Consider the following 12,900-nt stretch of genomic DNA (forward strand, 5'->3'; position numbering starts at 1 on the left):
AAAAAGCTTCTCACCGATCATCCTGTTTTTAACGACAAAACACCGTTATTACGGTAATTTATGGATGAATGAATGACAACTTGGGATTATAAAATAATAAACACACGATTGATATTTTAATAGAAAACGCTCTTCTTTTTAAATTTGCATTTGTTGTGCAGTAGGTGAACGACCTCCAAATATGATGAAATAATAAGTGTTTTTTTATGTTTTACAGCGAGATCCAGTGCAACCATGGCATCCTTCTGCAGAAGAGGTTTGACTTTCTATTGTAGATTTTTTTTTTTCACCTCACACTTCAGTAGATCTTGACAACCTTTTTCAACTGCGTTTTCAAAGAGCCTTTCTTTAGTCTCAGCGTGGTGTAATTGTCGGGCGTTATATAGACGCGGTAAGAGCGGTGCAAAGCTTTGTCATAAAGGTGAAAACTTAAAAAGAGGATGATGATACGTTCGACAAAGATTTCCATGGTTCCATTTCCTTGTTCTTTGGCTGTGCTACTTTCTTTTCTCTTTTTTTTTTAAATATATCATAAAGTCCAGTTATTAACCACCTTATAATCATGTTTTTAATGAGGCGTTCGATGAGAAATCAGCCACTTTTCCCACCGAAAACAAAAACCCTTGTTCGTCGTAAACATGACAGTTGAAAGACTCGTCAACATTTTCAAATGATTTCGTTTGTGACTTTGATGTCTTTTCTTCTCCCCGTGTCTTTGAATAGGTCGTCGCTTAATTGTCTTTGTGAAGCCATTCTTAAGGCGCCGTGCATCAAAAACCCAGTCATTGTTTAAAACGATTTGCAACATGTGTTTTTTTGTTTTTTTTGTGGATGCGTTGACCTACAGATGACGTTAAAAAACCATTGACGGTGAGAAAATGGGCTCAAAGGTCAGGTCAAATGTCACATGAAGGTGTACGACATATTAAAAAAAACAAGTTAAAAATATACAAGTATCTTGCCTCAGTACACGATTCCCAATGTAAAATAAATCTATAGAGATGTCAGATAAGGAACTTTCAATTTCAGCATTTGTACACATCCAATAAAATTAGGAAGGAATACCTTCACTCTCGAAGGTAAGTAAAAACACATCAGGCCTCCAAGAGACAACATCGTAAAATACTTGTAAATATAATTTTTGTTCAGCTTTTGTCTAATGCGGCTTAAAGATTGTGGCCCCTGGTGTGATGTAAGTAAATGATTTTAAGTTTTCTCAATTCCATTAAAACCCAAATAAAACAATTCTCCCACAAACACTGATATTTTTATCCTTTTTTTTTAGTGATTCAGTTAAAAAATATGAATTTTTAGAGCTAAATTCTAGAGATAACGGGCGTTTGAACATCATGTGTCGAACTGGGTTCATTTTCATGAGGTCCAAAAGTGTTGAAAGATATAATTTTAAATCCTTAATAAAAAGGAACACTAAGCACAATGAATAGCCTTGAATCATTAAACGTGAGACGGACGTTTCATTCAACTTTGTTCATCTGGTTCAAGGATTTTAAAAGTTTATTTTTCTATTTTTTTATTTTTTTCGACAAGTCGATATTGGTGATAAATGGTTGAGACTCTTTACGTGTTTTTTCCATGATTACTCTTCGGTACCGTATTGGAATGACACTTAAAGGAGATGCTAAACTTAAATGAAGCTCAGGATAACACATCACCGTTTTTTTTTTCCTCCTACAAGAGCGTCGTTATATCAGAAGAATGGCTTCAGAATCTTCTCAGGATTCTCAGACTTCACAAGGCAGCAAAGATGAAGACAACGACGAGGATTCTGCAGGTAAAGTCATTTTCTGTTGTTTTTTTTGGACCGCTCTAGTAGAAGAACTCACATTTCTCCGATCCTTAAAACTCTTCACTGGCTGCCAGTTTCTTTCAGGATCAATTTTAAAATTCTGGTTCTTACTTTCAGAACTATTCATGGTCAGACTCCTCCTTACATCAGTGGTCTGATGATGATCTGGTGTGCGGACCATCAGCAGATTCGGGTCCACAGACCTCAGAGACCGAGCTGGGGTGTAAGGCTGGATCAGATTAGTGATGTAAGGAGGAGCCTGACCATGAATAGATCTGAAAGTAAAAAACAGAATTTTAAAATTGATCCTGAAAGAAACTGGCAGCCAGTGAAGAGTTTTAAGGATCGGAGAAATGTGAGTTATTCTACTAGAGCAGGTCAGAGTTTTGTATTAAGAGTATTAAGCCAAGAAAATAAACTGTTACAATATTCTAAAAAAGAAGACGCAAACGCATGGATTGCAAGCTGCAAGTTGTAAACTAAGGCTTTTAAATTCTTGCAGTTCTTTGTCAATCCCATTTTTACCCCAACTTTAAAACACCCGATTCAAATCTCTCCTTCCAGAGAGGCAGAGCAAGTTTCCCAAACTGGAGTCTCAAACCTTTGCACCTCGACCACCATCTGGCTCGAAAGAGACCGAGGTATGGCCCCCGAGAGCTGCTTGTTTAAATGCAGATTGAAAAAGCAAGCCTCTGTTTTCGTTGTGTATCAGGTCGTGTTAAAAAGACGCGTCGTTCGGAAGATGCCCATCAAACAGCACCGCACGATCCAAGAGGGCATGTATTCTCCGGCCTGGTACACAGCAATCCCGCCCAAGCAGCAGGACTCTCTCCAACTACCTGCTATTCCTTCCACCTCCAAGGTCAGTGAAGGAGGTTCATTCTCTTTTATTTTGGTTTGCTCTTTTGGATGCTGGATGCACATAAAATGTTGAATCTTTTTACCATATAGACCTAAGAATATTGTGTTTATTTGAGCTAAAGTAGCACACTGTCTTCTGCTTTCATTAATAAATGTATTTTTTGTTGTTGTTTTTTTTTTCTTCAGTTTTGTCACACGCTATTGAATGCACCACAACAATCACTAGGTCATTGAACACACCAGACTTAAAGCAAAGCACATTCATGGTGTTTTAGAATGGAATCGAATAATGATGTTCCACATTTAAACTACCTAGTCTAGTTCACCGTCTTTTACGTCTTCTCTTGTCTTCAAATACAGACTCGTTCACGAAAATATTTAGATTTGATAACCGTGGAAAAAACTAAGACGGACCGATACGTCTCGACAATGTATGGGAAACACAGTCTTAAAAGATATTAAATTCATGAACGGATATTGACATAAAGTTATTAAATACCTTTTTTTGGTATCCCTTGTACTATCTCTTGGTCAAGGTGACCCCTGAGGCTTCAAAAACAAATGTGTTGGTGGTATCCATTGTATTGTCTCTGGGTCAAGGTGACCCAAAGGCCTGAAAACAAATGTGTTTATGCTATTCCTTGTGTTGTCAGTGGTTCAAGGTGACCCGGAGGCTTCATAACAAATATATTTGTGGTATCCCTTGTATTGTCTCTAGGTCAAGGTCACCCAGATGCCCCAAAACAAATGTGTTTGTGGTATCCCTTGTATTGTCTCTGGGTCAGGGTGACCCAAAGGCCTCAAAACAAATGTGTTTGTGGTGTTCTTTGTGTTGTCTCTGGATCAAGGTGACCCAAAGGCCTGGAAAAAAATGTGTTTGCGGTATCCCTTGTATTGTCTCTGGGTCAACGTGACTCGGAGGCCCAAAAAAAAAATTATTGGTGGTATCCCTTGTATTGTCTCGAGGTCAAGGTGAACAACCTCCAACACTACATATGTATCTATGAAAGCCAGGGAGATTGTTCACCTTAACCCAGAGACAACACAAGGGATACCAAATTTGTTTTTGTTTTTCATTTGTTTATAGGCCACCAGGTGACCTTGAAGTTATCGCAGAATTTTATTAGGATTGAGAGAATGAAACAAATCATCTCATAAAATATGAAAATGTTACGTGATGCAGCTTTAATCCCTTCTACAGCAAAGTTCACTGCTGAGAGTCTATTTTATCTCCTTCAACCAGGGTCAGGCTTCCACCACCACCGCCTCCGAACAACCTTTCCCCACCAAGGGAGCGGAACCGGCTCAGCCCGACACCGACCTCCAGAAGTTCAGTCAGGAACACAACATGAAGATCTGCTACGGAGGCGTGATCTCCATGTCCAAGGAAGAGTCCGACTTCGTGACCCACGAGCGCTGGAAGAAGGAGCACGACTATCACTGCAAACTCAGTCGCATCTCCTTCTTCTCCGTCTTCAAAAAGTGGAAACCTTTTTATATTTGGCGGAAAAATGTTCGCACGAAGAAGATTCTCGTTGCCCGGGAAATCTTGCAGAAGCGACTATTCATCGTGAACAAGGTAGTTGAGGCTTTTTTCATCTTAAAAACCGCCGTTTGTACAAAACTAATCCGACGCTTTTGATTCGGTCAGTATCTGAGTCCCGCATTGGTAGAGATCCGTAGGATGTGTTGCCAAATAAGCGAGACGGACTTGTGCCAACTGAAAAGGACACAAACGTTCACGTTGGTAGAATTCCAGAAAACACAAAATAAGCAGCAGCAAGAGGTATTCGTTCATAGAAATCACCCTTTTCACTCTGTCTTTTCAAAGTGCATTTTGCTCATTTCTCTCAGGTACTAGCGGACCTGGTGAGGTTCCGGGAACTTGTGAAAGAAGTCACCGATCGTTCCTGCCGCAGCTACTTGTCGGACCCTGAGTGCCAGTCTAATACTCCAAGTGGGTGATGCTATCTTTCAAGGCGTGTTTTTTAAAGTGACTGATTCACATTCTTTCTTCCCCTGCAGACATTGTTAAAAGTTCGATCCTGTTGGAGATAAACAAGACTTATCTCTGTCAACAAATTATCTGGTGAGTATGTGATGTTATTGCCTTGTTTTCTGGTTTGACTCAGATTAGTTTTTGTTCCGTACGTTTGTTTCATCCTTTCCATACAAAGTCGTCAACTTATCTCCCAGAATCCTCAGGCTTTCTCTGGATAATGTTTGTGTACCACATGGGATACACAGTCCCTCCTGTTTTTCCAGGGTCTTTTTTACAGAACTGACCTCTTTATCCATCCGTCCACACTTCCCAGTATTGTCAACAAGACCTGGAGATACTTTTACAGATCCACCTGGGGATGGAATTATTGAAGAAGATAAAGCAGTGTCCTATTTATGTGTATGGCTCAATAGGCGGTGCCCTAATTTCAAGAATAGTTTGAGCAGCCATTCAAATTATAGCCAGTGGTGTCCGACAATAAGGACAAATTTTCATGAAGCGTTGTCACTAGAAAGATTGAAAATTACGCGTTTAGATCTGGAATCAGCTGCTTCTTTCCCAATAGTTCAGTCCCTGGACCAAGTCATAGACAATGGCCTAGTTTTCAAGATTGGTTAAGAAGCTGCAAGAAGTGCTAAGATCTTCTTAGAAAACTTCTTCTTAGGAAACATCTCTACAATGTATGGGGAACGGTCATAAAAGATATTAAATTCGAGAACGGATATTGACAAAAAATTATTAAATCCCTTTTTGTGGTATCACTTGTATTGTCTCTGGGTCAATGTGACCCCGTAGGCTTCAGAACAAATGTGTTTGTGGTATCCCTTGTATTGTCTCTAGGTCAAAGTCACCCAGAGGCCCCAAAACAAATGGGGTGGTGGTATCACTTGTTTTTTCCTTTGGTCAAGGTGACCCAAAGGCCTGAAAACAAAAGTGTTTGTGGTATCCCTTGTGTTGCAAAAACAACATTAAACTCCGGCCTCGGCACCGATCGTCGTATCGTCAATGATGCATTCAAGGGTGTAGGAATTTTAATTCAAAGTGAGAAAACGCACTTAATGGTTTTCACCGCAATAATCCAAGTAAAATGTATTGGCTTTCTAAGGACTGCCATTAAAAAAAACATTTCACTAAGAGCTTCTTATTAAGATTCTTTGGCTTGATCTTAAAGGCTCCCAAGATGGAAGCTAAGTAGGTGTCGGGGAAAAAACACTCCTTTTTAGCAGTAAGAGCCTTCTTACCGCCTTAAGAAGGATCCAATCTAGGAAAACCGAGCCAATGTCATCTGCCTAAAGAAAACATGAGATCCTTTTTTTCCACCAAACTCCCTTCTGGGCTCAACCAATTCAAATTTCTACTTGAAGGAACACAACTCAATCTGGGATTGTAGCTCAAATTTCAATTTTTTTTTTCCTATTATTTAAAAAAAAAAACATATTGTTTGTTTATCTTATAAAACCATCAATCGTGGCTTCCTTACAGCTTCATCCGTCTGGTCGACTACATGGTGGCCAACACGTTACACATGCTGGTGGTCAATGAAGTCGGGAAACTCCTGACGACCCTGCAGGTGCAGCTGAGTCAGAAACCTTGCGATGCCACCATCGAAAGCTGGAGTCGGCAGCTTAAATCTGACGCCGATTGGACGGACAATGAGGTACTCGTCTACTAGCTTTTTCTGATCTGTTATTTATTTCACTTTTTTTTCTTCATTGGTGTCTTCACATCAGCCGGCGGTACAAAACCCGGTACGAGGGAAACCCTTGTTTGTGTCCCAACTGATTCTGGACGTAAATGCGTTGACGTACAAACCGTCAGAGGAGCAATTTCAGGTATAAATTATGATTTAACGAAGCAAGTAGAGCACGTTGTGGATCTTGTCTGCATATCCTGGTGTAACAGGAGGCCTTGGAAGATATTATCTGGCAGTACGGGGACACGGTGCTGACGGTGAAAACGCTCACGGAGGATGGAGATTTGAGTTCGATTACACATGATGCTTTGTCTCAGGTACTTTTGGAAAAATGGATCCCTTTAAAAAAAAAGAAATCTGATTTTCTTTCTATTATAATCGCAGGGAACGGAAACAAAATCTCGAGTCGGCCCAAGTTTGAAATCCATCATCGAAAACGGTCATCTTCGAAGCCTCATCCGATACATCAAAGTAAGATTCTCTTCCATTTTCTATTTCCTTGCGCCGTTTAAATGAATAGCACTTGTTTTTTGTGTATGTCTCTTTTAATGTATGGACGAATGTGCGACCTTCATTTAAATTACTTTTTTTTATTTGTTGTTGGTAGAATCAAGGGTCGGAAGAAACACAATTTACTTCACTGCGAAGAGTGAATAGAAATGTTTTTCCTTCTTCTCCTCAGGAAACGTTTCAATGTGCCTTTCACGTCGCTAAGAAGTACTCCAACACCTTCGAGCACTTTCAACGCTTTTATGAAGAGAATGAGAATCTCAATATGGAGACGCTTCGGCAGCAGGAACAGGGTAATGTGAACGTCTGACCCTTCATATTGAAATATATTGTATTATATATATATTTATATCTCACTTTAAAGTCAATTCAAACAAGGAAATATTGTGTGAATGGAACAGCGGATAACCTAAAGAAAGCCTGACTCTAAACTGGTTGGTTGGTTGGATGGATGGATGGATGGATGGATGGATGGATGGATGGATGGATGGATGGATGGATGGATGGATGGATGGATGGATGGATGGATGGATGGATGGATGGATGGATGGATGGATGGATGGATGGATGGATGGATGGATGGATGGATGGATGGATGGATGGATGGATGGATGGATGGATGGATGGATGGATGGATGGATGGATGGATGGATGGATGGATGGATGGATGGATGGATGGATGGATGGATGGATGGATGGATGGATGGATGGATGGATGGATGGATGGATGGATGGATGGATGGATGGATGGATGGATGGATGGATGGATGGATGGATGGATGGATGGATGGATGGATGGATGGATGGATGGATGGATGGATGGATGGATGGATGGATGGATGGATGGATGGATGGATGGATGGATGGATGGATGGATGGATGGATGGATGGATGGATGGATGGATGGATGGATGGATGGATGGATGGATGGATGGATGGATGGATGGATGGATGGATGGATGGATGGATGGATGGATGGATGGATGGATGGATGGATGGATGGATGGATGGATGGATGGATGGATGGATGGATGGATGGATGGATGGATGGATGGATGGATGGATGGATGGATGGATGGATGGATGGATGGATGGATGGATGGATGGATGGATGGATGGATGGATGGATGGATGGATGGATGGATGGATGGATGGATGGATGGATGGATGGATGGATGGATGGATGGATGGATGGATGGATGGATGGATGGATGGATGGATGGATGGATGGATGGATGGATGGATGGATGGATGGATGGATGGATGGATGGATGGATGGATGGATGGATGGATGGATGGATGGATGGATGGATGGATGGATGGATGGATGGATGGATGGATGGATGGATGGATGGATGGATGGATGGATGGATGGATGGATGGATGGATGGATGGATGGATGGATGGATGGATGGATGGATGGATGGATGGATGGATGGATGGATGGATGGATGGATGGATGGATGGATGGATGGATGGATGGATGGATGGATGGATGGATGGATGGATGGATGGATGGATGGATGGATGGATGGATGGATGGATGGATGGATGGATTATTCGGCGGGTTAATCAGGACCACCTCAGTCAAGATCAACCTTGTAGACTTGTTTACTAGTACACGGAGACAGAATTATTGTGCCTTTATCTGCTAAAATCAAATTTGTGCAAATCTATAGGAATATTGTTCACGTACTAAATCTGTAAAAACCATGTGATGTGTTGGTGAAGCTTCATGAAGCATTGCCATTATTTTCAGAGTCCACTAGACGACACTTTCTTTTGTATAATACATCACCTTGATGAACAGCTATTCTATTGATACCGTATATCATTTTTAAACTGTTGGCGCCCCCTACAGAGCTTAAGAAAACATTTCTAAGTCTATTAGGGGTGTAAACAAACATAGAATGTGTGCAATAAACAAAATCAAGTAATTTTTTTTATAATTCAATACAGTCAGTGTAAAATTAAATTAAAAAAAGGTATAATAATTACGTGCAAATATGAGCGATGTTCATTTTTGTGTGGCAATTAAACTTCCGACAAGTAGGTGGCATAAGTCATTACGCCTCTGCAGTTGAAATGAACATTGAAATCCTGCAAAATCCCAATGATGACTGAAGACGAGAGGATACAGTCGACTCCATTTTTTGGTTTTAAAACAGATGAAAGCCGTTACGACTTCATTAGGAGTCATGTGGTCTGTAAATTATGCAGGACCAGAGTAAAGTACTCGGACAAAGGTTTTGGATGAAAAAATACAGGAATATTGTCACGTACTGAAATCTGTAAAACCAATATGACAAATGCAATGAGAATGCAAAGAGGCATGTGGTCTGTAATTCTGCGACACAAGAGCTAAGTACTCGAAAATACGGAAAATTTATCCTACAGTATCACAATATATTGTGGTACATCGTGACACATGTCGTTTCACCAGCATCTTGCTAATACACTTTTTAAAAGCTTGAGAGTATCAGTGACTGTTAAGGCTGAGGGAAGAAAGTTTACTGACACCTTTTACTGTGTGGCTTATTTTTGCATCTGGGTTTTTTTCTTTTTCAGGAATCGACTTCTTTGGAAAATCTCTCCAGCTGTATCACAGCGAACACAAACTGGCCTTGTCCATACACAAGACCCGTCATCTTGGCTTGCTGCTCGTTGACAAGAAACAACTGAGACGAAAGCTTTTAACTTCGCCCCTGCGCTGTCTGGATGTCAGTACCAATCAGCACTCAATTGATGCAGAGCTATTCTTTTTTTTTTCTTCTAAGTATTTCAAGGGGTCGTCTGACTAGATGAGTTGACAGGAGTCAAATGCTTTATAGTGTGATTCCATCCAAATATTAAGAATGTTGAGGGGAAGGATTAATTGCTGTGCTTGTATTTGGGTTTCAGGTCATTAACAAGATGCTCACTGAACTGGCTAAAAGGAAGCTGGATGCGGTTATAGCAGAAGCTTGTGAGGCCCAGTTTAACCTCGAGCACTCTCCCAAAACCACAACAGAGCTTGCCAACTACTTGATGCTCCTGGATCAGATTCAAGACCGGGTGAGAGTTAAGCTCCTCCAGCCTAAAGCTCTTCTGGCAGAACCAGACCATCTGGTCCCTGTGTTTGGTAGATTTTGGAAAAAGTTTGCCACGGGGTGAAACTTTTTCTTGATTAAAGTGTTTTGGATGCGTCGTTAAACAAAACACCGTTCGGTCTAGAAGTAGAGGAAATTGATGTCTTCCCTGAGAAGGTTTCTGACAGTTGGTGCTGAAATTATTTGGTTGTACAAACCAATTGTTGAAGACGATCTGTGGTGAGGTTAGACGTGGTTTGAGGTTGTGAGGCTGGTTGGATGTACTGCACAATACTCTGAAACATCTTATGGTAGATAAATGAACATTACATTCACGAGCAATAGCTTGTATATGCTCAATTTCACATACATATATACTCACCCTTACACACATATACTGTATACTCATTCTTACATACATATATACTCAATCTTACATACATATATACTCACCCTAACACACATATATACTCACCCTTACACACATATACTGTATACTCATTCTTACATACATATATACTCAATCTTACATACATATATACTCACCCTTACATACATATATACTCACCCTTACACACTTATATACTAACTCTTACATATAGTACATATATACACTCTCTTACACACATATAAACTCACTCTTACACACATATATACTCACTCTTACACACATATATACTCACCCTTAAACACATATATACTCACTCTTACACACATATAAACTCACTCTTACACACATATATACGCACTCTTACACACATATATACGCACTCTTACACACATATATACTCACCCTTAAACACATATATACTCACTCTTACACACATATATACGCACTCTTACACACATATATACTCACTCTTAAACACATATATACTCACTCTTACACACATATATACTCACTCTTACACACATATATACTCACTCTTACACACATATATACTCACCCTTAAACACATATATACTCACTCTTACACACATATAAACTCACTCTTACACACATATATACGCACTCTTACACACATATATACGCACTCTTACACACATATATACTCACTCTTACACACATATATACTCACTCTTACCCACATATATACTCACTCTTACACACATATATTCTCACCCTTACATATATATATACTCACTCTTACACACATATATACTAACTCTTACACACATATTTACTAACTCTTACATATATATATACTCACTCTTACATACATATATACTCACTCTTACACACATATATACTCACTCTTACCCACATATATACTCACTCTTACACACATATATACTCACCCTTACATATATATATACTCACTCTTACACACATATATACTCACTCTTACACACATATATACTCACTCTTACATACATATATACTCTCAACAGGTTTTCTCTTAAGGATAAGATGAGACTCTCTCTGGCTGACAGCTGATTGAATATGAGGGAAGTGATGTTTCGCAATAGTAGATCCTCACACATCGCCTGGCAACAGATAACTGCTGAAAATGAATCCAGAGGCTTCCCCATATATCAAACATACACTCACTGACTCTCTCTCTCATCAGATTCCCGTCCTTGAACAGGAGCAAGAGACCGTTCATCACATGTACAATCTCATTAAGCAGTACTCGGTCCCTGCTCCACCGGAGGATCTTGTTCTTTTTGAGACGATGCAAAGTACCATCAGCTCTTTAAACTCCATATTTAATAAAGCCTTGTCAAAGAGGGACGCCAAATTAGAAGTACTGTGTAGCTCTCTGCAGCACGACATCGTGCACCTGAACTGCAAGGTTGGGAAAGTGAAGCAGAAGTCGAAGGTACTGTATTTCAGGAAGCTTTGTGTCCATTTTTTTTTAAATTGATGCAACTTTATGAGCATTTGATTCTGCATATTGATCAAACCACTCATTAAACATCCCTCTCCTTGTTAAGGATAAAAGAATCCTCGACATCAATTCGGGCGTCGATGAAGTTCACACACTGTTGGACGACATCCAGGTCTCGGTAGACGAGCTGCAGACTCAAGCCACAGCCTTCAAATCCTACCAGAAGAAATTCAAGGTGAGGCATTTTCGTTTACGTGCATGAACACTCCCGAAAAAAATTGATAAAATAAATGCACTTTGAATGATGATCTGAAGGTGGAGGTCACCAGGTTTGACGCTCTGGATGAGTTGACGTCGGAGTTTCGGCTCATGCAGCTGCTCTGGAAATCTCTTAAGGAATGGGACAATATGCAGGATAAGTGGACTCAGGTTGGGCCGAGTTGATTGTTCTATGTTTCTTCCGACGACTTAAATCTCTGTTGATGCTCAGTGCAAGCTGAAGGATCTGGACTTGGACGAGCTGACCTCACAAGTCAACCAATATGCCAAGAACGTGGTCCAGCTGGAGAAGGGTCTGCCACGGAACAACGTGGTGCCATTGTTGAAGGAGAAAGTGGAAGCTATGAAGCAGAGGGTCTAATTTTCTTTTTTTTTCCCTTATAAAGGCATTACATTACTTCCCTACCAAAAATGTCTTAAATGGCATTAAAATGTCCTAAAAGTGTTTTAAGGACCTTTGAATTTTAAATCACATTGTATGTTAGTTTCAAATTTAATTAATTGTTTTCAACTTAAACAAAAATGGGTCCAGCATTAAGGTTAGACACGGCAAATCATTAATACCCAAAGTCTCCACCTCCAAGGGACTCTTTGTATAAACAAAGCGAGGCGTGATTACAGCTGGCTAGAGGAGGAGTCAATCCATTTTTACGTCATAATTGACTGTCGTTGCTCTCGTAACCTCCCATTCGCCGAGATTTCAGATGAGGTAGAACTTTATTAAGTAATAACTTAAAAACATGGACATGATGAGGGACTCAATGCATCATTTAAAAAAATATGTGTCAGGAGAGTTGGATATTCACATTTGTTGTCCTTTAAAACCAGCTGGAGTCGGCTGTATCCTC

The 12,900-nt window shown here is 40.1% G+C and overlaps 1 protein-coding gene across 1 annotated transcript in view; it reads left to right on the plus strand.

The window, feature by feature from the left end:
- Window positions 1-1,716: 1,716 nt before the first annotated feature.
- The window catches only part of dnah6 (dynein, axonemal, heavy chain 6), a 61,593-nt gene continuing 50,409 nt past the window's right edge, over window positions 1,717-12,900 (plus strand). The window contains exons 1-18 of the mRNA XM_087784475.1: window positions 1,717-1,792; window positions 2,372-2,448; window positions 2,520-2,702; window positions 3,912-4,247; window positions 4,320-4,454; window positions 4,523-4,625; window positions 4,694-4,757; window positions 6,153-6,327; window positions 6,401-6,502; window positions 6,573-6,668; window positions 6,748-6,834; window positions 7,046-7,166; window positions 9,442-9,593; window positions 9,775-9,927; window positions 11,513-11,764; window positions 11,880-12,008; window positions 12,089-12,202; window positions 12,264-12,407. Of these exons, the coding sequence (XP_087640601.1) occupies window positions 1,717-1,792; window positions 2,372-2,448; window positions 2,520-2,702; window positions 3,912-4,247; window positions 4,320-4,454; window positions 4,523-4,625; window positions 4,694-4,757; window positions 6,153-6,327; window positions 6,401-6,502; window positions 6,573-6,668; window positions 6,748-6,834; window positions 7,046-7,166; window positions 9,442-9,593; window positions 9,775-9,927; window positions 11,513-11,764; window positions 11,880-12,008; window positions 12,089-12,202; window positions 12,264-12,407 (2,499 nt within the window). The remainder of the gene's footprint in view (window positions 1,793-2,371; window positions 2,449-2,519; window positions 2,703-3,911; window positions 4,248-4,319; window positions 4,455-4,522; window positions 4,626-4,693; window positions 4,758-6,152; window positions 6,328-6,400; window positions 6,503-6,572; window positions 6,669-6,747; window positions 6,835-7,045; window positions 7,167-9,441; window positions 9,594-9,774; window positions 9,928-11,512; window positions 11,765-11,879; window positions 12,009-12,088; window positions 12,203-12,263; window positions 12,408-12,900) is intronic.

This window comes from Callionymus lyra, chromosome 1 (assembly GCF_982586985.1).
Source record: "Callionymus lyra chromosome 1, fCalLyr1.hap1.1, whole genome shotgun sequence".
NCBI lineage: Eukaryota > Metazoa > Chordata > Actinopteri > Syngnathiformes > Callionymidae > Callionymus > Callionymus lyra.